The 26,941-nt window shown below is 43.6% G+C and overlaps 1 protein-coding gene across 1 annotated transcript; it reads left to right on the forward strand.

Annotated features, from left to right (window-relative positions):
• Positions 1-25,956, forward strand: LOC143012617 (cadherin-23-like). Its single transcript, XM_076165845.1, has 18 exons — positions 1-30; positions 2,685-2,834; positions 3,388-3,546; positions 12,096-12,160; positions 12,750-12,987; positions 14,436-14,541; positions 14,712-14,839; positions 17,762-17,834; positions 18,729-18,845; positions 19,369-19,481; positions 19,649-19,756; positions 21,787-21,976; positions 22,278-22,423; positions 23,045-23,264; positions 23,787-23,939; positions 24,176-24,289; positions 25,593-25,741; positions 25,915-25,956. The coding sequence occupies exons 1-18, from the start codon at positions 1-3 to the stop codon at positions 25,954-25,956; spliced, it is 2,301 nt and encodes a 766-aa protein (XP_076021960.1).
• The last annotated feature ends 985 nt before the right edge of the window (positions 25,957-26,941 follow it).

Consider the following 26,941-nt stretch of genomic DNA (forward strand, 5'->3'; position numbering starts at 1 on the left):
ATGCAGAGGCAGAGAGACGAGCACATGAAGGTGAGATAGCAGGGGTATTTAGAAGCAGGTCTGTTTATTTATTCCAAGGATGGCGCATTTGCTTCTGTCTGTCTGGCACTGGAAAGGCAGGGTAGGCGAGTACAGTGGAAGCGTTGCTGCATGGAGGCAGGGTGACGACCCTAACACCTGGCGTGTGATAACGGGCTCCTCTCTACGGTAGCACGCAACATTTCTTCACAAGCGAGAAGAGTCCATAGTTCAGTCTAGGGAAATAGCAAGTTGCTTAACATTCCAGTACTGGCTACCTCAGCCAACTCATTTCACTGCTGAGATCGCTCACGACAAATGGAGGCACCACTACAGCCATTCTGGTTGTAAGTAGGGATGCTGCAGTTCTCTCACGCATTGGGAAGAGCGCAATGAAGCAGGATTTCACAAAATGTAATTTATTAGGTTGGTTAAAAAAAATCAGTAAGAGAGAGAGAGGGGCTATTGGAATCATCAATACATGGTTCACATCATAACCACTGAGCGCCCAGATACAAAAAAGTAAATGTAGATATGCGTGCTCAAACTGTACTGTAGAAAAAGCACGTCTTAACTTAAAGCTCTTGCATTGTAAGTGAAACCAGGGCTGCAACAGTCAATCATGTAAACGTCAAATCCAAAGAATAAATCCTCAGAGACTCTTTTGTCTGGCAGTTTTGTATTTGTGTTCTCATCCTTTCCACCTGCACGTCTATGCTGTTACACAGCATAGACGTGCATTCACACTCTGCTACACCTGCATTGTAATCTCGCGTTTCCCCATCCATAAGTGTAAGGAATTATAGGCGTGTGTTTCATTTTTTTTGGGGTATGACACAAGTGGTAGTTACTTCTCTCTGTCACTGTCTTCTGCTCGGCGAGCATCTATAAAACTTTTTGCTGGAACTTGTCACTAAACTTTGTGGCAGTTGCGTCTGACAGGGTGCTTTTATTGGGGGCTTCTAAAGGCAGAAGCAAATGGACGGGCAATTACGTTTATGGGCAGTTTGAGGTGACATCCCTGCATATTGGATGGTCTTTTAAATAGGAGTCATCAGACACAATGGTTCGCCCAGAGATGAAAACAAAAACAAGGGGGCTATTTCAACCGCCAGCATAATGCCAATCGACCACCCCACATGTCTTCATCTGTCTGCCGTGATGGCTACGTGATTGGCCGCCCTGCAGCTTATATATCAAGATAGGAGGGAACCCGGGAAGATTTTTCAGCTCATGACGGCCACAAGTGTGATTTCAAGTCTGATTTCAACGTGGTGTGGATTTACCTATCGGGCATTTGTTCTTGTATGACATAAACTGAGATTTGGAATTTTTATCATATTTTGCTTTGATACCATTTTGCCCTCACCGTAGCACTAACACGTTTTCACATGCACTTTGTCATGAATTGAATTTGATTTATAGATTCAAGGCGCATAACTTTAAAGTATAAACCCTACCCCAAATGATCTACTTTATGCTATGCATTTTCTTTGAATGCTGCTCACTGCTGACATCATCTAACAATGTTTTGGCAACATACAGTGAAACTAAAGGGAGCCGAACTAGGCGTGTGTGTCTGTGCTGAGGCAGATAGTCATGGTTGTCATCAGGGATCTCATCTTCCCCTCTTCTATATTATTTCTCAATTGATGCATTTTCATCCTTTCAAACACACACTATGATGATTAAAGCACACAGTTTCAACCCTCCTTGCTGGGGGGGGGTAATTATCCCATGTGGACAGAGATACATTGACCATTTACATAATGTAAAACCATACGAGGAGAGTTTATATGGTGGCGATAAAGGGTAATACAGATGAGGAGACAAAATAAATATCTGATCATGGCCTATAATTAGATTTATTTTACTTTGTTTTGAAGTTGAACCGCGCTGTTTACATTTAACAGAATATTGTTTTTGTCTTTGTTGTCATCCTTGCTGTCTGCGTGAACCTTTTCACCAGCAATTCAACATGGTATAGCTGTAGGAATACTCTCTATCAATAGTAATGTTATGGGTTGATATTGCCTCACCTCTTGACCAGGGCTCTGAAAGTGGAGACACTTGTGACCTCAGATACAAAGATCTCAATGTCAGTTGAGAGAAGGAGAGTTTACGGGCAGACTTCTATGTGACTGTTTGGAGGGATGGTAAATGATTGAGTGTTGTGTGAAGATGTGGAGATTTGAAAAGAAGGATTCCTCCACAGGTCTGATAAGAGTTGAATAGATGAGCTGGATTCACACAGAATTCTCCATCAGCTGCATTGTGTAAAGGACAGTCACGCATACAAACACACACAGATAATGCACTAATACAAGTTGCACAGCTGCAGTATTTTAGTATTCCAAAGTATTTAATTTTACCACAATACTATCAGATAAATGCTTAAAATCTAACACTAAATAAACAACATAAAATTTGATTTTGAGAGTTTTCCTAATTTATATCAAAGAATTCCACTCTGCATTTCTGTGTATGTCTATGCTAGCCATACCTCCATTATGAATTGGGCGGTGTTTCCTCACAGTTCCAATACACAAACTGCACAGGTTTACAGCAGAATAGATTTTATCATCTTCATTTGTCACTGGTAGGCTACACAGAATATTTATCGCCACCTGCCTTCCTTTTCAACGCTCTGTTGTTTCTCTCGGCAGGGGGTAAACAGCATGTTCCAGGTGTTTCTGACGGGGAACAATTCGGAATACTTCACCATCTCGCCGACGGCGGTGCAGGGCCGTGCTGACATCAGGATGAGGGTCGCCATGCAACTGGACTATGAACACATTCGCACTTTTCAATTCTCTGTGAGTATTTAATTCACGAGTATGGTCACTGCTGGTGTGCACCGTCATATTTGACACGGGAGGGTGCATGCTGGAAATGCGCTCCAGTCTACAACTCTGAAAAGATAAATGATGATGACCACACCGAGTCAAAGCAGCTATGTTGTCCCTCTGTTCTTAACAGTGACAATGTCCTTGAATGAACTGATTTGGACACCATGATGGATGTAGTGTATATCCATTTCTTTGAATTTGTTTTTATTCGTTTGGGCACAATGCACTGGCTCACACTGGGTTTATATCACTTTCTCTATACTGTAGACTTGTTTGAACAGTGAACTTACGATTGTGTCGCCTGAATTTACTCCCAAACTAAGAGTTTTCACATTTTGTGTATAATCCAAGATCTCCAAGTCTAATGTTAGCCCCAAGTTTCTTTGTGACATATGAAATCATAGTATCTAAAACCAGGAAATACATTGGTCTGGCCTCTGTGTTCATTTTCTGTTCTCATTGTGAATATGCATTGCTGCATTTGAGTTAACAATGTGTGCCTCTCATTTTCCCTCCTCAGCTCTATGCCAATGAGTCCATTTCAGACCATGTGGGTTTTGCACGCGTCTTTATCGACCTAATCAACGAGAATGATAATCGGCCCATCTTCAGCAAACCGCTGTATAACATCAGCCTACCTGAAAACACACCAGCGGGTACCTCTCTGCTACGCATCCTGGTGAGTATCATAAGGATCCTTTGAAAAGTATTTACAAACACGTGAATGTCGTAAGTTTACTCACAGCAACCTAATTCTGAAATCCTGCTTAATTAGAATTCTTTACTGTCAAAACGATAGTGGCCAAGACATCTCAGATGCTGAAAAACAATCTTGCGAGATCATGCAAGTTCATTGTAAATCCAAAATGGTATTAAATCTAATATTTATCAAATTAATGTGGTTGTTTCCCACATACTGGAACTTTTATACAGAACACACAAAGCTAAGCTTAACACACGAAGAATATGGAACTATATTTATTACACATTGTGTCAAATGACCTTTTTTACCCATTTGTGTCTGTCTTCTTCCGTGTACGATTAAAAAAAGTGGGAAATGTGAAAGTAAAGCTCCAAATAACTGCTGAATATGAGCAAAACACTGAGTCCACAGCTCTGACCAAATTAGTTTTGGGGTTGTTCTAAGAAATACTGCAGTGTTATTACATGCTACAGTAGGTATGTAAATCAGAGAATCATTTTGGCAGAATAAAGGATTCAAGTGTTTACCCTTAGACTGCCGCTAATAGCTGAAATATAAAGTTTCATATTGTACACATCTACACTTTTCCTAGTTGCAGAAAATGTACCATTCCTCACTGGATCGCTAATGCCTCAAGCTCTAAATGCTCCAAAATCTGTAATTTATGGATTTCTAATGTTCCACAATGGATTAATGTCACAGATGTCAGTACTAATTACAAATACAGTACAGTGTATATCCAGGAAAGCTAATTAAATTACATTAACAAAACAACAAATTGCGACGTAGGTAGATTTCTTCCACGCCTCTGATCTGTTTTTTATATATTTCAATTGTGCTTGAGACCCCGTCAGTATATCTTCTCAGAGTCCTGCCCGGGATCAGAGGTCACCCTCTCTGTCTGTCCCTCCTGACTCACAGTCACCAGATTAAACGCATCAGAAAAACCTCTGGCCCGGTCCCAATAACTCAGCATTATTATTCATCACCGTTCATTGCCGTGACAGAACGCCCACTCTCCACTAGATACAAGTGCGCAGGCACACTGTGAAAATCAATAGTGCTTATAGACTGGGTGCTCATGAAATGGAGATTGCATGCAGTCTAATATCCGATAAGTCTGGCTGAATGTTGGCTCTGTGCTGTAGAGAACGACCGATCATGGAATTCTGATCGCTGCTTGTCGAGTGAATGGGGAATAAACAGAATGAGATGTGAAAGCTCTCGGAGAGAAATACACTGGTACGGATGGCAGCACTTGTGTATACCCTGTTAGATGGAGGGCTGGATATTCTGACCTGCTCAGACACGCAGAGCATAAACTCGTGTTTTCCACACTCAGCTTCAGTGTACCCATAAATATGTTGTAGAGATGTGGTCCAGTTGAGCGAGACAGTAAGAATACAGACACACAGTGCACCAATGCACATCTGCCCACCTGAACTCTTGTCAATGTCAACACACGACTAAAGCTTTTTAGCCATAGAAAAAGAAACAACATTAATCCAATTATAATTGTTTATTTATGTCCTTCATTCAGACCAAGTTACAGCCACCTCACCCTTGTTTAAGTCAATAATGCAGTATTTACTGTATTATAGATGCTTGGACTGCATGCTATAGATTATTCGATAAACTCTGAGGAGAAGCACGATAAGAAGTTAATGTATCTACCTAGTGGTGCTCTGCTTCACATACTGTAAAGCAGACGTGGGAGCAGAGGAGATAAAGAGGGATTATGTCCCACTTAAATGTGTGGTACTCTGTACTTTATCAAATTAATCATCTGTTCTGACTTTAGAGATTTAATAATAAAGTGAAATTGAACTAGCAGCAATTGCATGCTTTGCTACCCTAGAATGAGTTCAGCCCACTGCTGTGAGTCACTATAAGGTGCAATAATAGCCGAACTTGTCTATCAACCCCACTATTAAGCATAAATGATGTCGCTCATAGACTGCAGAGGCCAGTGAGTAGTGGTTAGACTGTTGGAGGTGTTAATCTGACAAAATGAGTGCATGATTAACAACTGCAGGTGCTGGACATGTTGAGCATTTTGTTCTTCAACTCTTTTTATTCTGTGCTTGTATTCTTGTGTTTGCATGACGGGAATAGGTGACAGCATTCGTTGACTTCTTCCCGTTTTCACTTATTGTATCACTGAGATATGTGCCAGGGCTCTTTCACATCACCAAAATGGCCCTCTTTCAAGTGGCAAAGACCCCATGGCGTTTCAGTATAAATTGGGATTTAGAACATAAAGTGCTGTCTGTGAACTCTGGAGTGTGATAGACAGTGGCAAAATCTTCAAAAGATCTCATGCTTTTGACTGAGGCTCTGTATTTTGCATCAAAACTTTCCGTACATTATCATTCATTCATTAGAAATGAACCTTCACAGACTTGTAAACTCTCAACGTTGCGTTTTCAGGTACCGCTCAGTTCACTTTTATTCTTGTGGATCATTTCAGAACTATTCCTAAACACCTCATCATTAGCACTCATGCAGAATATATCCTCTGAAACGTCGCACATTCTACTGTATGTCATAAAATCTCATAAGATTAAAAGAATCTCAGATCAGAAAGCGGTAAAAGTGTCATTTTAGGGCACAGCCATAATGGCCTTGGATTGGATTAGACAGCAGAAAGTGCTTTTTGTTTGCTTATTGTTATTTTCCAGGTCGTCTTAACATTACAACTCGATTTGAATGCATTTTTACTGAAGTGCTAAGGAGAGAGCAATGGGCACTTGAAAGGCACTCAGGACCTTAATGTGAACAGAACCGACAATAGCAGAGAGAATGACCAAATTAAATTGTATCCCCCACCACAACAGTAACTACCAATAATAGTTTCCTATTCATAGCGTCTTTTTGAAGAATGTAGTCACTTCTCTGACCATGACATTTTCTCCACTGTATTCCAAGCATTTAAGAAGGAAGTATGGATGTAAAACTATAGGGCTCTAACTCACATTTCAAAAATACTTTGTACCTAAATGATGTTAATTGAAATGTGCAGGTTGGTTACAGTGCTATTCCCAATTGTTTGAAAAGTGCTCAACAAGAATTCACATGCTATAAGTGAAACGCTTTGTTCGGGTTAATATTCCGAGTTCATCTGATTAAAGCCTATGCACGCTCTCACTCTATGCATTACTCAGTGCCCGCTCCCGCATCCCCACGGGCACCGCTGAACATGCGAGCACACACACATACACATGCACTTTACAGTGGCTGTTTAATATTTATGGTCTGCAGCATTGCTTATCATTATAAATATTTATTGTGATTTACTCTGTGTCTGGGTCCCTTTTTTCTCTAACTCTCTCTTTCTCTGTATCTCCCTCCCCCTGGAGACTTTCCACACAAGCAGCTGCTCATAACAGTGAAATCATTCTCGTTCTCTCTCTTTGGATTTGAGAGAATTTGCCTTCTTTCATTTCTTATTTATTGTATGCCCTCGGTTGTTGTTTTTCTTTGCGTTTCTTTCTTTCGCCATTAGACCGCTAATGGTTTTCAGGTGCTGCACTGATTCCCTCTGTCTCACTGTCTGTGTCTGTCTGCTCTCACTCACGATTGCTCATTCTTCACACATAACTCGTAGATCTCTGCCTATGAGAATATGAATGTATTTGAGAATCTTTGCTCGCTGATGTACAGTATATATAGGACATATATAGAAGAGAAGTTCACCTTCCTTTCTTCTTATTTGTCTTCATAACACGCAATATATGTGATACATTCCTTCAATCTCCATCTCCATCTACTAGGACAGGAAAACACATATGCAGTCTCGTGTGGCTGTGTGGATAAGTTATGGTTGTTTAAACAGTGTGTTGAAACAGTGCCATGTTAGTGTGCAGTTTGGCTCTGTGCACATGCTGTGCGTTTGAGGGCTACGGCACAATGATAAATGCCTCCAGCGGTAAGTTATAAATTACCAAGTGGAGGATGTTTCGGTAGCACCAGTGTTTAGACAGGCCTTTATGGGATAATAGTCACAACAGTAATTATATTTCATTATTGTAATAAAAGGAGTGAGGCTCTCTCCTGCTAGCGGTAGCTCACACACAGTCACTGCTGATAATGGAACATTTATTCTGGGTGTTCTGACATTGTGAGGAATAGTGAGAATGGGTGTACATAGCGAGGGAGGAACAGCCTAGACTAGAGACCAGAGAGGGAGAAAGACTGTCTTCTCTTTATGAAAGTTAACACCATTTTTTTCTTGTAATATGGCACATATGGTTCAGATCATTACATAGTGGCTATATGTTTCCATGCAAAACATAAAATGTATCTGGCAAGCTGTCACAGTGTCCTCTAAAGACATCCATCTGCTTTACTTCTGTTCTAAGGAAATGTTACAGAAGTGTTAAAGCTGTGTTTTCAATTTCTTTCTCTTTGTCCTTTACATGCTATTACAGTGAAGTGCCCACAGTAACACACACACACACACACACACACACACACACACACACACACACACACACACACACACAGCTCCCATCAACCCCTGCCAGTGCACTAGGTCAAAACTGGGGAACTGGGGAAAGACACGGTTGCTCCTCATAAAGCTGTCACTGCTTACATCTCAGACCATACATGGATTTACTCAAGCATGTAAACAACACGCTGTCCTCTAAATGGAGTAAGTGATCATAGTGCATTTCCTCACCTGGCGGACTGCATATTTAACTTGATTACAGCCGATAAAGACTTTTGTGTATAGTGACCAGATACATTTTTAACTCATCCTGTCACTACTTTGCATCTGACTTTCCTGACTTCTTCATGGCTTAAACATCACCATTATTTTGATTCTGCGTGGGATCTCTGCACCGTTGTGGTAAAGCTGCAAGTACATCTTCACACAATCAAGTCACACAGGCTGTGATCTTTCTTGCACATCTTACACACGCACGCACACATGCAACGCATAATGTGTTGACGTGAAGTCCACGAATCAAAATAGCTGCACTCCCACTTCCGTTGCGTCTTTGAGAAGACTTGACAATGATCCTGTCATAGGGATACAGAAGATGTGAGAAAACAAGAGAGTTAAAGCGTTGAAAGGGATCAGCATGACAGCAGCTAACTAGAGTTGAAGAACCAAAGCTGAGGAAGATAACCGTGTCTTCATCATCGAAATCTTGTCAGACACTGGACATCTACACACTGGCAGTGGGAATGCATGTGGGCGTTCATTTGTTGTCGTCGGTTGTGCGGTTAGATGTGTGTATGAGACAAAGGGGGTGGTCTTTATTTGAACAGGGGGGTCATCTCTATTTTGACAGCCAGTAATTGGTTTCCCTTTCCATGCCTCTTCTTCCTCAAAGCTCCAGCAGAAAAAGCAATTTTAGGAGCCAATCAATTCAAATTCTAGCTCGCTCAAGATCGAAAAGCTTGCGCTGCATCAACCCCCACCCCTGTCTATGAGATAGCTGGGCTGATAATCTGCTCCTATAACCCCTCCAACAGATGCTCAGCTCCCACACACACACATACACACACACACATCCTTGTCTTTCTGTCGCTCATGAGGGAAAGCTCTCGGTTCCACTTTATCGTGAAAGCAATTGAGTGTGATAATAGGAGTTTATATTGTAAGTGGCGGGTGCATATTTGGTCCAAAACTGAATAAACATCTGGACAGAGGTTTCACCTTTGTCCACATGTACACTTTTCCCAGACATTTGCACACTGACGTACACATACAGACAATACTAGACATACTTGAACAACACTGCTCATGTACATTGTCACACACACACACACCCTCTCAAGTGTGCATTAACAGGCATGTAGACACATCACAACAGTGCCCAGGTACACTCAGGTACATACAGACACACATGTTTAGAGTTATGTTTGGCTGCTGGCTTAGCTCTCTGGGAAGAAACACATCATTTAACCAAACTGGTCAACTGAGAACTAATTTCTCTTTTGTACTTACTGCCTGAGGACTCTGGGGTTTACAGAGTGTATATTGCCAATCAGCACTGCACTGGTTCTTTGTGCAGCCACTCCTTAACAACTCAGTTTTGATTTTTAACAGGACGCTGACTCTGATATCCCGGCGCTGGGCTCTTACCTCTGGTGAGATTGTCACCGCTGTACTGAGTCTGAGCCCGCTATATATCTAAAATGTTTTCTCCCTTGTTGGTGCTTATCCATCAACCCCTGGATGTCTTTGTCGTAAAGAAGAAGTTTAACTAACAGGGTTTTTGATCCATATCTGTCAATGGAGAGCATTTGTCACTGTGCCTCCTTCTCACGTCATGTTTGGAATGATGTACTTAGAAAAAAGCAATGGTTTATGAAAACATTAGCGTTGTTTTTGTGCAATGAAAATGACTTCTCCCTGTGAACCATCTCTGTACTTTAAATGCCTTTCGTAATTGTCAGTAATGTAATTATGGTCATTAGTTAGGCATAATGCTCATCTTTTTTCCCATTTAATTTCTTTGCTCATTAAATCTGACATTCATTCTTGCCCCATGCACTCTACATCGCCAGCCCCTCAACTGAATATGCACAGTTACAGCTACCATGATAATGAAAGGGAAGATGCTAATACCTTGGTGTCTGCAATTCAAACCAACAGTCTAAAGCGATAGAAAATCCCTGTGTGAACCAACTCTCCCTCTTCCACGTGCTGCAGGCTTCTGCATCAAAAGTTGAAAGTCTTTGGCGAGCACTTGGGAAAGTGACTGGGCCACACTGTCATGGTGATTGTTTGGTGGGAGAAAGAGAGCAAGTCTGTGAATGATAAGGGGGTAGAAGAGAGAGGAGGAGAAAAGATGGCTATCGCCTCTTTCTCTCTCTTTATTTCTCCCTCTCTCCCTCTCTCTCTCCCTCTATCTGTCTTCATGGCAAGAGGGGCTCGGCCGTAGTGGCAGCATTAGCGCAGGCTCCTGTCACCACCTCGATAGCTGTCACGCTAACACCCCCACCGCTATCATTGGAGCACTTATGGGCCTGTCACTCACCTGGGAGCGAGGGAGCAAAGGAGGAAAAGAGGCGCAGAGTGGGAAGAGTGTGCCGATGGAGATATATAGAGTGGAGGGGAGGCAGAGGTGGAGCTCAGAATGGGAGTAAAGCCCGGCGAAGACAGGAAAAGGGCGAGATAAAGGAGAAGGAGAAGAGGAAGAATGCAAAGAAAGAGAGAGAGAGAGAAGCAGCTGAGTGGCATTAAATGATGAGGTCATGGAGACACAACAGATAAAATCCCACAGGTTAATGTAGGAACCTGACTAGAGTCCCAAACACTTCACCTGTATTTAGTGTCCCTCTCCCCACACATGCAGGGGAGTGTGTTGTGGTAAACAGTAAAGGAAAACGCCATTTAGACACTAAAGATAAACCATATCAGTGACATTATTGGCTTGAGCTAACATGCTGTCATTTCAAAGGAGGCAGAAAATGCATTGATTGCCGCAGCCGTCGCTCCATCTGGTCCATGTTGGTGATGGGCATCCACGCACCCATTCACACATATTCGTAAACATACAATAATGCAACCAGATACAGAAATGCACGCACACACAAACACACACACCCTCGCAAGGACATGTGAAGCAATGCCCTCCACACACACACACATGCTTACATAAACAACATTCATGCACCCATGGACTCTCATAATAAGGTCTGTATCAGGGCCTCAGTGAATCATAGTGACCAGCATGTGGGTGACAGAGCGAGGTGGAGACACGTTGGGGTTTGGCCCTTCAACCGACTGCAAAGCCACTCAAGTGAAACTCCATTACAACAGCCTCTCCAAACCGCGATCCATCAGAGCCGACAACACCGCGCGCCTGTATGTGCGAGTCCCTGCATGTGCTCAGTGTGTGTTTTTGCAAAGATAGATCGTGGTAATGTGGACCTTTCATGAAGTTACAAGATTCCCGAGAGTGTTCCTCTTTGTGCGGACATGTTGTAAAATCCCTTTCATCTGTTTGGCTTGTGACAGCAGCTGTTACGGCTTTTAAGGCAAAGATTTGGCATGTTGGGGTAAATGTATCGGTACTCCTATTTGGCTTAATGGACACATCAGGGCGGAGAAGCTAAAACAGAGACAATGGGTGGGTCAGTGACAGATACATCGTGTCGTTCAGTGTTGAATCTAAGCCAATAAACCAACAACAACTCAGCAGACAAACAAGAAAGCCAGATGTGAGCCTATCAACAGAAACTCAAACGGAATGGATATCAGACTTCTGGCAACCCTGTTTGACTGATAGGTGATGGAAATTGCAAAAATACCACTGTGCTTAACAACAACCTGGACAGATTCACTGTAGACACAAAACATAAAACGTGGTTAACAAGTCAGCATGTTGCTAGTTCATACAGGAGCAAAAAGACAAATATCAAGTGCAGGTATAGAAAAACACAATAATCAGCATGAGAAACAAATTTGTAACTGATGGGCAACAGAAGAAAAATGGCAATCAAACTCAACAAGGAGGAGGAGATCTTAATACAACAAAATGTATTTTTCACCCTTTTGCCGCCAGGCCACAGATGGAGATGACGGAACATTTGGAATCGTGCGTTACTACTTCAGCGATGAGCCAGACCAGTAAGATTCAACTGCATACACACACACTCACACACAGACACAACTGCATTAATGTTTGATTTGTTTGGTCGCTTCTGAGTAATTAAAATGTTGTTTCTCACACACAGCCATGCCAGTGACAGCTGAACTGCAACCATGTCTGGCTTTTTCGTTATGCTCACCATCCTACACACACACACACACACACACACACACAGTGACACATTACCATTACCCATTCACTCAGAATGCGCTGTGTATCAAATGAACAGAATGGAGTCATAACTTACCCATTCATCCAGTGCAGCCTCCGATTTATTAGTGTCTCTGTTTCTCTTTCTGCAAACCATATTGTTTTCTTGTGTCCATGACGGTGCTTTGTTTTTTTATTTTGCATGTAAATAGAAAGTTCTTCCTGCATGACATAAAGCAACACCCTATCTTGCAATGGAAGCTTGTCCACAGAGCATACTGTACATGAAATCCTTATCTAATTTGTACATATTCTCCCAATACATGTAGCTTTTGTCATGAGCGCAGCAGGTTGATGCGGACATTTTAAAGCCATTTTCTTTTTTAAATGCACTGCTGTTTTGCCCCTTTTTCGCAGTTTCTCACTGAACGCCGAGACGGGCTGGGTCCTTCTGCGGGCCAGTCTGGACTATGAGCTGATGCGTCGCTTCACACTGACGGTGCTGGCGAGGGACGGCGGCGGGGAGCAGACGGCCGGCAGGATCCGGGTCAACGTCTTAGACATCAACGACAACCCGCCCCTCTTCCAGAAGGAGGCGTACGTGGGCTCGCTGAGAGAGAACGAACAGGCCGTGCAGCCGGTCGCCAGAGTCAGGGTGAGGCATGTTTCAAGCATGTGGAAAAATGGAAGCAAGAGCATTCATTTGCTGTGTTTGTTTGTGGTTTCCATCTCAGACCAGCAATCCTTATACTTCAGATTGTGTGAACTTTGTTTCTGTCGACCTGATGTGTCCATCTGTCAACGTCACACAAAAAATAGCAGAGGTATAAAGGCATGATGGTAGCTAATGGCTCAGCATTTCCTGTGATTGCGCCCCCGAGAGACAGACTAATACGCCCCTGTGGCAGTGAGTACAGTGGCGGCGAAACGTGGTGGCATGTTGCAGCGTGGCATTATGCATTTGCATTGTGGGAAGCCGACTGATGGCCGTGCTCACGCTTGGCTCGCCGTGTTTGATTAGACCACGCTAACCTTAAACGCTACCGTTATTAATGCACCGCCTGAGAGGAACAGGGAAGCCAGTCGGCGCAATTGTATGTGTCAGCGATTTGCCTTAAGAGACACTGTACACATACTGACACACACACACACACACAGCGGTGAGAAAGGAAGAGGGAATAGGCAGGAATAGATAGATAGACAGATAGATAGATACAGGGAGAGAGAGAGGTGTAGAGCTGTAGAGAGACAAAGGTAACAGACGCTTTTGTGCTGTGTGAGGTTTGTGCCTCCTTTTTATGCACTTTTACTTTCCTCTACAGTTCTTGTTCTTTATTCTCCTTTGCCAATCGAGTATTTGATTTGGAACCCCAGCTCTGCCCCACTTTTCCTTCCTTTGTGGTAAACACGTGTCGAATCCGAAAACATTGGTCGAAATCCGATGCAGAAAGTCTGGAGAAGAGAGAGGCACAACTTTTTCGGGCGGGGGAGAAAGGTATTGCTTACTCAACAGTTTGGCATTAAATCAGAGAGCGGAGATTTGCATGTTATGTAGCGACGACTAAATGTTTTTGACAACCTGTCCAGCCTCCAACGACGCCAGTGAGGCCCTGTAGACGCTCCTCACAGCCAGAGGAATCATGTTTTTAGTCCCTGCCAGCTCCGCAATAATGAGGGGGTGTCATCATTGTTGTCGATGTTGTTGAGGATTAGCTGTGCAAAAGTGTGTTCGTCGTTTGTCCTCAGACTGCTCGGCTCGTCTCGGCTCGGCTGGTGTTCATCCAGTATTGACACCGGCGCTGCTAATAACCAAAATCAGCTTTAATCTGTCCATTAATATGCCATCACAGACTGACAGCTTCCTGGCTGCACACATGTGCACACACAGACACACAAAGTCCTGCTGTGCAAGCATACATAAAGATATAAATAAATGATAGCACAGTCTACTGGAGCATCTGTCCTGTTATACACTGTCTGCCGTCTCTCCTCGATCACTCAAACTTTTTCCCTCTAAGGACGTTGTCTGACTGTCACTGAGACATATGTTAAAGGAGCTGTTTTCTCTACACACTTCATAACACCCCACTCTCACACCTGCAGGCGACAGATGAGGATTCTCCCCCAAATAACTTCCTCACCTACACCATCACTTCGGCCTCCGTCTTCCCTCAATTCTTCAGCATCATCATGGTTGAGGGTTACGCAGGTATGCTCGCCTTGAAAAACCCATTAGTTCATTCAGTTGGAGGTGAAAGTGAAAGTAAACCCACCCACACACATTCAAACTTATTTAGAGGGGTGTAGTGTAACGCCCAGTTGGCTGCAGGTGACAAATAAGATGAACTCATCTCTCTTTCCCTCCCTCACTCCTCGCAGTGATCAGTGTGACCAGCCCTCTGGACTACGAGCAGGTTCCTAATGGGATGATCTACTTGACGGTGATGGCCAAAGATGGGGGAAACCCGGCCCTCAACAGCACCGTCCGTGTCACAGTGGAGGTGATTGTAAGTATGCCCCTGCACCCACACACGCACACGCACACGCACACGCACACACACACTGAACTGTGAGTTTTCATTTTTATCAACCACTGTATCCATTTTGCAAATGAGTGAATGGTTCTTAGGCTGCTAGAATGAACATGTTATAGGTAATAAACATACAAATGAGCAACCAACAGACCATCAGCCGCACTGCTGAGCTGGAACAGGACACATGTTCCCCCTCCATCTCAGTCAGTACGTTAACATGCACTCAATACTCTTTATTTGTCCTTACTGCGTTTTAGGGCAATATGCAATCCAGCCAAGCTCAAGACTTTCACACCGAATAAATAGATTTACATTCATGTTACCTGACGTTTGAAAAAGCCAACTTATTGCCTTTATTGCAAGGATAATAGTTTTGTAATTTGAGTCTGATTGAGTTCTCCTCATGTATTTTCTATTTTGTACCTATATCACTTAATATCCTAAGCCTACATAATAGCATTTGGTGTCCAGGGCCACCCTTAGACTAAGTACACAGTTCGATGCACATCCCATCATTAATTCTATTGCCACTGTCAGCTCCCTTTGGTTAAAATAATTTGTGTCCATTATATAGCCGAGTGTCTGGAATTGTGTGTCAGTATTTGCACACACTTAAGGAATCGTTACCTTAGTGGCCCTTTTTTTTTCCTCTTTTCAAGAAGCAGCTGTGAAATTGACTCTTCCTCGTTCACACAGTTTCTATTATCCTCTGGCATTGGGCTTATATCAGGGTGTATTTAACGATTCTACTGTCAAAGTCGTCGCAGTTTCAGCCACATTTAAAGACGCCGCCACCGCACATTGTACAGAAACATTTCCCTCACATCCAAGTATGAATAAGTAACGTACACATGGAGCTTACTGTATACATACAGTTATACATTGTGTTCATTTTTCTTATATTATGCTCGGCTCTGTACGCTGCTCCGTCGTGTGTTTCGGCTGTCTTGTATTTATCTGTCTCTCCAATGTGTGTCAGCTGTCAGCAGGCACACTGTGGATTGTTCCGTGTGTGTCTCAAACTTTACCTACATTATAGGTTTCAATATTTCCACACCGTCTGGGGTATTGTGGGTACCAGATGATCCATGTCCAACTAAAGCATTGTTTACAGTTATATTACACTCAAAGTCGCTTTCTAAGCCGTCAGTTTGATTGTTTGTGTCAGTTTTGTCAATATGTGTCTTATTTTAAGGCATAGGAAAACAGTCATAACCACAGCTGACTTGCGATGTGTCTGGGATGATTCACACAAAGATGCACACAGCAGGTTCAGCATCCAAATCTAGCACGATACAGTAACTGTTTCTGTATGCTGAGACATCGTACGTCTCGTGCCGTACAACAGACCACGTCAGGATTCACGGTCCACGCTTTAAGGTTGCATTCATTGTGTTTTCACAACTTTCTGCTTTATCTGAGGCGTTGAATATACATTTGATCCTTGTCTGACTCCGATTTCTGTGAAGTTTTCAGCCCACAGTGTAATCTTCAAAACTTGGGTCTGACTGCATTCCCTTTGTTGTTGCCCCAGCACATTATTGAACGCGCCATTGTTATGTGCGGCTTTTTAAACTACATCTGAGGCCGCGTGAATACTTTTTGATCCATGTCCGGCCGCAGCTTTTGCTCTGAGTCCTACTGCGCCGCAGCTACCGAAGCCCATTGCTGTTTTTTGTCGCTGCTGTCAAGAATATTGCCAGGGGTCTTTATTTTAAGCATCGGAAGACTCATGCCCACCCACTCACACACAATGGATCGTGGATGATTTATTGCATGGAAAAACTTTAACAAAAACACATTCTGTGAGTAAGTAATGAGTCCGCTGAATCCTGCAAAATATGACTGATGAAATTAATCTTTACTGTTTGTAATATAAATGAAATGTGTGAACCTGCGAACGGTTCTGTAAGAGATTCTGTCAGCTACGTTTTCTGTCTTTTAAATCAAACTTGTTTAGTCTTTGTGTTAACTAATGTATTAATACTGCAGAAGCCAAACGGGCATCCATGATGTCTTGTTGATAGAATGAGAACAGATGAGTTGTCGGTATGATTCCGCATAAAATATAATTTAATATTCACAAGACGTTAGCACAGCCGTTATCACAGCCGTTAGCACAGACGTTCGAACGCGTGTAAGAGTGAAGGGAAATCAATGCTGGAATTCAAAAAGTAGGGGGACGTGCGTGTGTGTGTGTGTGTGTGTGCGTGTGCGTGTGCATGCGTGTGTGCGCGTCTCGCCCCCTCTCCTCTGTCCTCCATTGTGACACACACCACAGGGGTTTATCAGCAGCTGGCAGGATCACACACATACAATACTTTGCAGTAGTGCAACACACAGCTTAGATAGATAACGGTGCCACTGGCTGTTGTTAAAGTGTTAACATTTTCCAGCAGCTCACACAGTGGGGAGCCTCTCTGCAAAAACAGCCACACAACTGCATGTGTTGATGTGCAAAAGAGCCACTTCAATATATGGGAAGTTGAGAGAAGTGTAGATGAACTGTGCAAGTCAGTGTGGCGGTGGAGCGGTGATGTCGTCAATCATTCCTGTCACCTCACGTTCTGTTTTGTTTCATAGCATTAATAACACTCTTGTAATGATTTTGTTGTCTTTAATTGCAAATAGATAAAGTCCACCTCCTGCCTTATTCCTCTCTTAGAAAAGAAAGTTTCACTTAGTGACCAATCCAGATGCAAAGCCGCCCACGACAGTTTGAAGTAGCTGGTCCATTTTTAAAGACATTTTGTGCTACATTATGCCTTAATTTCCACTGAAAGATGAGTGACGCGTAAACTATTTTGCAATCACAGCTACCGCCACCAGCCCTTTTCAATGCTCTGTGTCAATATTTGCATTTTATTTTTCTCTGGCGCTATTATTCTCTTCTAGGATGAAAACGACAACCCACCCAAGTTCAGCCAACCGTCCTACATCGTCAAAATCCCAGAGAATATTAATGCTGGTGAGTGGCACACAAAGACGTCGCAAGGATCTGCTTCTTAAATTGTATAACTAATGTACAGCAACCTCTTACTGGCTTTGCCTTCCTGTTCACATATTCAACTACAGCTCTGCTTGGTGGTCACTTTTAACGTTTCATTTTATTTACCTCCACTGGCCTGTATTGGCTTACTTGTTTTGAGTTTGCATAGTATTTTGAAACGCTTAGTCAGAATGCAGTAAATTGACTATTCAAGGAAATATCGCCGGGTGCTATATTCATTCTCATGCATGCATTCAGAATACTCTTTTATCCCAGACAATAGATTAGTTTCCAGTCGCTAGAGGGAAATGAGATATTTGACCGCTCCCCCGTCTTTGTTTGAGCCCTGGGAGACGCTGGCAACTTTCTTTCTTTTTTCCACGTGTCAGAACCAATTTGAAGGAGCACATTACTGAGCTGCTCGGGCTCGGGCTTAGGTTTAGGGGACTGTGGCTGAAGTGCTTGAGCCTGCACTGAGGGCCTCGGGCTCAGGCTGCGGGGCCGAGCTCGAAGCTAGCCCAGGGGCTCTGGCTATAGGCTCTCATCCCCAACCCCGTCTGCCTTGGTATTGATCAGTCCTGTGCCAAGTATGGGCTATGCCAAACAAGCTGATAATCCGCTAATCCATAAACCCACTCATTGCCATGCTGTCATTTGAGCTGTGGATGGGGGCGGTGAGGAAATGAGCTCTTTAAAAGCCTCTCCTCTTTACTATAACTTGCTCATACTTTACTCGTGACTCTCTCTTTCTCTCTCCATGTCTTTCCTTTCAGTTTTTTTCACTTTCTGTCCTTCACTCTGAGTTGTAACTGGGCTTTCTCCCCCCCCCCCCCCCCCCCCCCCACTCCCCCATTCCCTGCTGCTCCTCCTCAGGGGCGACTGTGCTGCTAGTGAATGCTACTGATTTGGACGCCTCACGGGAGTTTGGCCAGGCCTCACTCATCTACTCCCTGGAGGGCTCCTCTCAGTTCCGTCTGAACTCACGCTCAGGTGTGTGTGTGTGTGTGTGTGTGTGTGTGTGTGTGTGTGTGTGTGTGTGTGTGTGTGTGTGTGTGTGTGTGTGTGTGTGTGTGTGTGTGTGTGTGTGTGTGTGTGTGTGTGTGTGTGTGTGTGTGTGTGTGTCAGACAGAATTTTTGAGTTTTGATTCCATTTATTTTAAATTAGATTAGTTCTTTAAATTGCCTCTCTCCTAAACTGTATTTGGCTTGGAAACAACCTTTATCAACTCTATTTACTTAGATCTTTGCATCTGTTTTATGTTCTCCTTCTGGGTGGTGTTACTTTGCTTATACTGACAGAAGCACACGTGACTGGAGTGTAAACTGTCTGCCTGTGATCCCTGTCACTGACGACATCTAAGTACTGTTTGGAAGAAGTGATTGTATAGGCGGTTTCTTTTCATTCAGACCTGCCAGTCACCTTTTGCTGTGTGCAGCTACTTTCAAATGATGGGACAGACTTTCTCTCGGCCTCATGCGTGTCCTGGCTGTATCCTCTGATTCTGTGTTTCAGGGGAGATCACCACCACAGCCCTACTGGACCGAGAGCTGAAGTCAGAGTACATCCTCATCGTCAGAGCTGTGGATGGAGGGGTGGGACCTCAACAGAAGACCGGCATTGCCACAGTAAATACTTTGCATCAAGTTGTAGTCTTTTACTTGTAATATCTGTTTTTGAATGGGAGTTTTTAGCAAGTAAACTGAATGATTTGATGATTAAATATAATTCAGTATAGCCACATAATTCGTTAGTATTTTTGGAGTTTATTATTGCCAACTTCTTTCCTCTTCAGGTGAACATCACCATCTTGGACATCAATGACAATGCGCCTATATGGAGGGATGAGCCATACCATGCCAACGTGGTGGAGAAGAGTCCCAGAGACACTGATGTTATCTCTGTGAGTGCGGCTTAGTAAAATTGAAAATTGATCTTGTCTCGCTTAAACCTGGCTAAAGTCTATTGTGAACAAGATCCAATTGAGTCAGCCTGTATTCTGCCTAAACATGGCCATTTCTCTTTTATTTTTAGCATTTGTTGTGATCTAATGGTGCATTTTCTGACGACATGAATTAGCTTTGCCTGAGAAAAACATTAAGTGGAACATTGTGAGTCTTTCTCAATCCAAAAGCGGTAGAAGGAACGTTAAAGCTTCTGTAGGCGTTAAATGAGTGAGTCATTCAAGATTCCAAAGCTTGGAGTCAGAAGTAAAAAGGGGGATCAACAAGCAAACCAGGCAACCACATGTCAAACCAAAGACCTGCAGCAGCAACTTCTGTACTGATTTAGATGTTCATATGTGCGTTTAAATGCTACAAAATTCCAGGCCGAACTCGCCCCATAAAAGAACAGATTGTTTCCTACCCTGTGTATAATACTGTCTAGTTTATTATAAATGTTTGGATTTACAGTGTGCATCATACAGTCAGTAGTGATGCATTTATCAATCCAGAATGGATGCGACAGTAGAAGATCGGTTATTAGAAGGTCTACATAAGTTTACCTAACTGTCACTACATGCTGACGTATGCAACTACACACACTACCCTCAACAATAAATGAAGAGTTTGCCATTGCGGCGTAGGTCATTACAAAGTTAACACTCTAAATATTATCCCAAACTCTCTCATTGTCCTGCTGGTGTCTTTGGCAATGTGTTGTTGTTAATTAAGCCCTGATTGTCCATTAATTAAAGAGGCGTCAGTGAGTGTAATTAAGGGAGTCCGATTGCTAATTAAAATGTAGCCTGCAGTCATATGCACGGCAAATTACTCAGCTGCTAGGCAGAGAACAAAGCAGTAACCCATCCTACAGAGCAAGAGAGTGCAATGGAGTTGAGAAAAATTAAAGACGGAGTTGCGTCATATAAATGTTGCACTTCTTTCCTATAGATGTTCCCCAGCAGGGTTCACTCATGGTGCATCCAGCGATGCGTTACATACTTGGTGTGCTCAGCGGAGAGGCGCTATTGCCCTCCTGACCGTTTTTCAATAACTCGGACCACCCGATCTTACAGTCCTGTAATTGGCCCCAACGTAGCCCTGGTCGAACCAGTGTTTCCATGGTGACAAGGGACCACCTGCCGAGTCCTCCTGGAGGTGTCCAGCCAGCCGATGAATTTGGTTGCTGTACACAGAGCAAGGATCAACCCGCTCAAACCTCGGAGCACCACTGCCGCCTTTGTTAGCATTTACTCTTACCCAGCCGTTGTCACACAAACAAACACATCCCACAGCAGCAGTTCAATAGACAAGAATAGACAAAGCTAATATATTTGTCTAGTATCTTTTAATGTGCTCCGCTCCGTCCAGGACTGATTAGTTTAACTAGGTCCGACTAGACACTTCCCACATCTTTTATCAGCTACCTTTGCTTGTGCTCTTGCTAATCAATGAGCCTCTGAGATGCCTGCCTACCATGTCCCCTTAATAATTAAGTACCTGCAAAACCTTTGTTCCTCTAATGACCAATTAACCAGTTTCCAACATTTTTAGTCAGCCCGCTGAATAATTGATCAGCTCTTTAAAAACCAGCCAGTGTTTTAGCAAAGCTCGCAGCCTCACATATTCATCATCCATTGCCACTTTGTGACAGAAGCGAGACATTATCATTTTTCTGTTACCTGACTGATGTGTGAGAGAATTTGCAATGGGGTGCGTGTGCGTGTGTGTGAAGTCGTTTCAGGGGTTAGGTAGGGACGTGCTTAGTACTAATACACTCTTCCTTAAGTCCTTTCCTTATACCTTATTCTCCACCCTTCTCTTTTTCTGTCTTAATCCTTTGCTGTTCTCACTCCTTTGTCTCACCTCCATTTTAATACTCTTTGATTTAAACACTTGGGGATTTGGCTCAGCCAAACAATGAGGAACTCTCCTTGGGCAAGCCAATGAAAATATTAAGCAAGATTTCCTCTGCCATCACTCAATCCAGGTGATGGCAATAGATCCCGACAATGAGGATAACGGCACAGTGGTGTACAGAATCAGTCCAGAGAACCCCTTCTACACCATCAACAGCATTACAGGGAAGATCCGCACGAGTGGGATCACCCTGGACAGGGAAAGCTCCGACCCCAAGGACGCACTGCTCATGAGGACCATCGTCATCTCAGCTGTTGACCGTGAGTACAGTGTGTGTGTGTGTGTGAGGAATTGGGTGAGGTGGGGCGCCTGTGTCGGTTTGCCTCTCACTGTGTAAATTTGTCAGACTCACAACTCATCCAAACCATCTGTAAGCAAGCTAAAATGATATCACTCCCAGCAGGGGGCTTTCACTTCTAAGCGATTAGCCTGTTTCTGCAAGGCTCATTCCTCAAGTTTTATGTTGACCATGAAACTTTTTACTGTTCCTAATAAACTCCTTTGACCATGAGATGTGGGGTGTGCGTTTATCCTTGTATATCTCTCTGGCGCCCTCTTAAGGTGGTACCCCTCCACTGCGTGCCACTGCGAGTACCACAGTATTCGTCAACCTGCTGGATCTCAATGACAACGACCCGGCCTTTCTCAACTTGCCATTTGTGGCCGAAGTGCCAGAGGGCCTGCCGACTGGATCGTCTGTTTTTAAGGTAAATTCTAGGAAACAAGGTACTGATGTTTAAATGAGTTACTGTGAACACTTACAGCTTTCTAAGCATTATCAATATAAAGTTGGGTCGTATGGAACTAAAATATCTTGTTATTTCTGACCAAGCTTCTCAGATAGGCTTATACTTACTAGAGAGAGGGGGGGTAAAAGTCAATGACTGAATTTTGGGTAAAATTCAGATTATTACAATAGCAGGTGCAGCAAACCCAGTACATCATTAGCAGCTTATTTGCATTTTTCATGACAGTTGGTGGAAATGCATCCTCACTCCTCGAAAACCCTTCCAGTGGGGAGGAGCAACTTTTTGGTGATTAGATCCATGTTAAAATTACCATAAACCAATTGCTTTGTCTAAAAAATCTGCACGTTTTACAGTGAAAATCAGTATAAAAAAGAAACAACACAAGTGTCACCTCAAAGCTTAAGGATAAAAACTGATCGAGAGATTTTTATATGTAATATATTACATGGATCACTCACTTTGCCACTTTGCCACCTTCTCACATTTCTTTCCCCGTCTGCTTTGCCCTTGCTCCCTCCAAACTCCGTCCTCTGTCCGCGCTGTCCCCCTTCCCTGTGTATCCTTTCCTCTCCCTCTTAGGTCCAGGTGGAGGACCCAGATGAGGGAAAGAATGGCCTGATCACCATGGCGCTGCAGATGGGCATGCCTCGGCTAGACTTCTCCCTAAACACCACCACAGGTGTGCTCACCTCCACAGCAACCCTGGATCGTGAGCAGATTAGCCTTTACCATTTGAGGATTATTGCCTACGATGCGGGGAAGTTTCCTCGCACCTCCACGTCAACCCTCACTATCACAGGTGAGAGAGAAACTTGGGGTACATTTGATTCCTCTCAACTAGCCCTCAAATTACCCAAAATGTGAGCCTGGCAAGCCAATGTGTGATTGCATAGTTTGATGAAAGGCATTAATTAATTGCCTCAGATGCTCAACCACAGAATCTGCTGAACAGGCTACTACCACCTGCTGGTGGGATGTGGAAACCCAAAGGAGATGAACGGTCTGACTGCTGTGGAAATGACAGCAGATTATGGCAAAATGCATTAACTGACATAGCTGATATGGATTAGATGAGTCAGTCATATCAAAATACCTTTACAATCAGTTACAGAGAGATATGCTCCTATTTGATTCACATCACAGGGAAGTCAGAGGTCTGGGTGAGCGACACAACACCACCCAGGATCTCTGCACATAATTCATCGTCTTGCACAGAGATCTTTAGCACTGCAGATGTTTTTCCAGAACCCTGAATCCTACTGCCTTATTTGTCCTATGTGTCCTCCATGACTGTCTGTCTGTCTGTGTGTTTGTGTGTCAGTTCTTGATGTAAATGATGAGACACCCACCTTCCTCCCCCGAGTGTACAACGTGTCCCTGAAGGAGAGTGTCCCTAGAGACCATGTTGTAGTGCGCCTCACCTGCACTGATAAGGACACTGGTCTCAACGCTGAACTTAGCTACTTCATCACAGGTCAGAGGTCACAGTGAGAGGTGATTGTGTCTGTTAGCGAGAAAATTGGGGGTTATTTATACATTCCTTTGGCCATCCATGTGTCTACTAGTGTGCGTGTGAGTGTTTATGCAGTATATGTGCATGTTTACGAAGTCAACTCTACATGTCACAATTTATGGACATTTGTGTGTGAAAGTAAGTTGAACTAATATACTGTAAATGATGATGTGATGTCGGTGTGGTTTACTTTTCAGGTGGCAATCAGGATGGTAAATTCAGTGTGGGCTTCAGAGACGGAGTGGTTCGGACCGTGGTCGGCCTGGACAGAGAGACCCAGGCTGCGTACACTCTGGTCATCGAAGCTATAGGTGTGTTGTTGCCTCATATTTGATAGAGGAGGGGAAAACCTCAAGGATCTGTTTGTGATTTTCCTGATTTTGATGTCTGTGTTTGAAATTGTAGTAATGAGGCTTGTTTTGTTACTTGTCTGGTTTGTCGTCTTCAAAGCTGCTCTGGCGGCTATTGAATACGAAAGAAGCAATGCAGGCACATCTGCAGTGATTTCAGACTATTGCTCAACCGCCTTTGTTCCTGTTTGAAAAGAAAGAACAAAAACTCTGAGGTTTTCCTGTTTTTGGAAACCACCGAGTCGAGGTGACTTATCTGCCGAGTGGTCACAGACATAAGCGGGAGAAAAGACAGCAAAGATATTGTAAAACTGTTGGAGAGAATAAAATCATCCATATCATTCTAATTCACAAGCAACTGACTGTGACCCAACTTTGGATAATCCGGCGATGCTCCAGTCTTGCTTCTTCGTCAGCCAGCCTTTTTCATCTCTGTTTTACTTTGTGAAGATTAATGGATCATTCAGTGTAACATTAATACTTATCCAGCTCTGTTTTACCTCTGATCTTTTCGGTCCTTTGTGCTTATCTGTGTGCTCTGTCATTCATTGTTAACGGTTTTAAATTGAATTTGCCAGAAGGTTAGGCCATGTTGAAAGTGACGAATATGCCAAGGCTGCCACCATATGGCCATGTATTATGTACTTTACTTTTTGGCTCATGAATTCTGAACTGTGAGCTGATGAATAATCTTTCTCTTGAATTGGTTACCAAATTCTTGTTGGCTTGGCGTATTTGATATACATCTTAACTTCTGAAAGTGTTTTCTAACTGCTGCCACATTTAGATTTACCTGCACAGATCAACACAGAGGGTTCAATGGATCCTGCTAGATTTGACATTTGACCTGTAGATGATGCTACATTAACACAACACATTTTCTACAAAGCCTTAATACTTCCAGAAAGGATGCATTTATTCTCCAGAACCCAAGCTTGCCATTTATTATTGAAAGCACAGAATGATAATTGTGCAGCCTTGGGAGATGCATGCATGCATACTTATGGATTATTTTATACATATTTGTTGTCGTAGCCTGTGGTGTGGCCATCATATTGACCCTGCGTAACCATTTTGTGAATGAAAGGGCCGCCGTCAAGATACTTGATGGTTGTATCATGACAGCAGAATGTCTTTGGATTTCATTTGTCCCGGCTCCAACACTGATATGATCATGAACTCAAATCATTCCAACTGATGTTTCTAATGTGTGTGTTTTTGTGGCTGTACAAACAAACCAAATACGTATACAAATCCATTCCAGACAATGGTCCAGCGGGCAGCCGGAGGACAGGCACTGCCACCGTGTTCGCTGAGGTGCAGGATGTTAATGACAACAGGCCCATCTTCCTGCAGAACAGCTATGAGACCAGTATATTGGAGAGCGTGCCGGAAGGAACAAGCATCCTGCAGGTACACGCCACGAAAACATATGGCACTTTCAGCCAGTCACAACTTAATATCACTTTATTTTCCTACAAACCAATCATACAAAAACAGAATCAGTCAGTTACAGAGTAGAAAAGTGGTCTCTTTGCTTTGGTTCGGGGTTGCATTTACATGTCTTGTATTTACCACCCTGTCAGCTCAGTTCAGGAAGAACTGGGAACTGCAAGGATGTGTACTAACACATACGTCTTAGTGTTACCAGATGGGTGGACTTTACTGCATCAGAGCATTTAAGAGAGTGATGCAAGGGAATGTGTGTTGCCTTGAGAACAGAGAATTGGGCTTATATAACAGATGAGCACCGTTTGGAATCCCTGGACTTTAAATGTGACTCGAATAAATCAAATATCCTTCCTCCCTCACCAGCCTCTGCCAATCAATACCTATGCTATGGGAATGGCTAAGAAATAACAAAAGTGTATAAAAAAACTGTCCCTTGTAACCTCACTCTCTCCTTTATGGCAAAATGCATCCATCTAGCACTGAAAGTACAGTAAAAACATGTTAAATGTACACTTGACATTTGCTCTGTGTTAGTGATGTTTGCCGCACCAGTAAGAAACTTGTGTCCATTAGCAGTCAGTCAGGGCTTTCTGTCCCCAAAGTCAAATTTCAGTAACGTAATCGAAAAGACATGGCATGGTGAGGTGGGGTTCCACACTGGCCTCTGGCTGTGGTGTCTGTCCAGCTGCAGTCTGGGAGGCGTGTGTGCTCTCACGCTCATGTGGCCTGCGATTGGGCGGTCGCCTGAAGGAGAGGTTGTACGTGCGGCGATAGGAACCCAGCCTTTTCCACACCTTAAGCTGGGGCTCACTGGACCGCCGGCTTCCGCTCCCCAAGGTTTCTCCTGGGCCGCAGCTCGCCTCAGAGTCCCCATCCTGCCCAGAGGGTCGACACACTGCCAGGAAGGCCGCTAACCCCGCCAGCAGAAGCGATAAGCCCAGCACCACCATGATGGTGAATTCTGGATCATGGGTGTCTGACGGGTAGGATGGAGGCACTGGGGTGGCGGGAGAGGGGGTGGTTGTCAGGTTGGACAGAGTAAATGTCTCTGCATTGGAGAAAGAGGTGGAGTTCGAGTCTGGATCGCTGAGGTTCATGTTGTCTTGGCCCTGCATAGAGGAAAAACCCATGGAGAGGAGGTTAGATTGCAGATTTTACAAT

Source organism: Genypterus blacodes, unplaced genomic scaffold (genome assembly GCF_046128005.1).
Source record: "Genypterus blacodes isolate CSIRO-AG114 ecotype Tasmania unplaced genomic scaffold, CSIRO-AGI_Gbla_v1 ptg000012l_1, whole genome shotgun sequence".
In the NCBI taxonomy this organism is placed as follows: domain Eukaryota; kingdom Metazoa; phylum Chordata; class Actinopteri; order Ophidiiformes; family Ophidiidae; genus Genypterus; species Genypterus blacodes.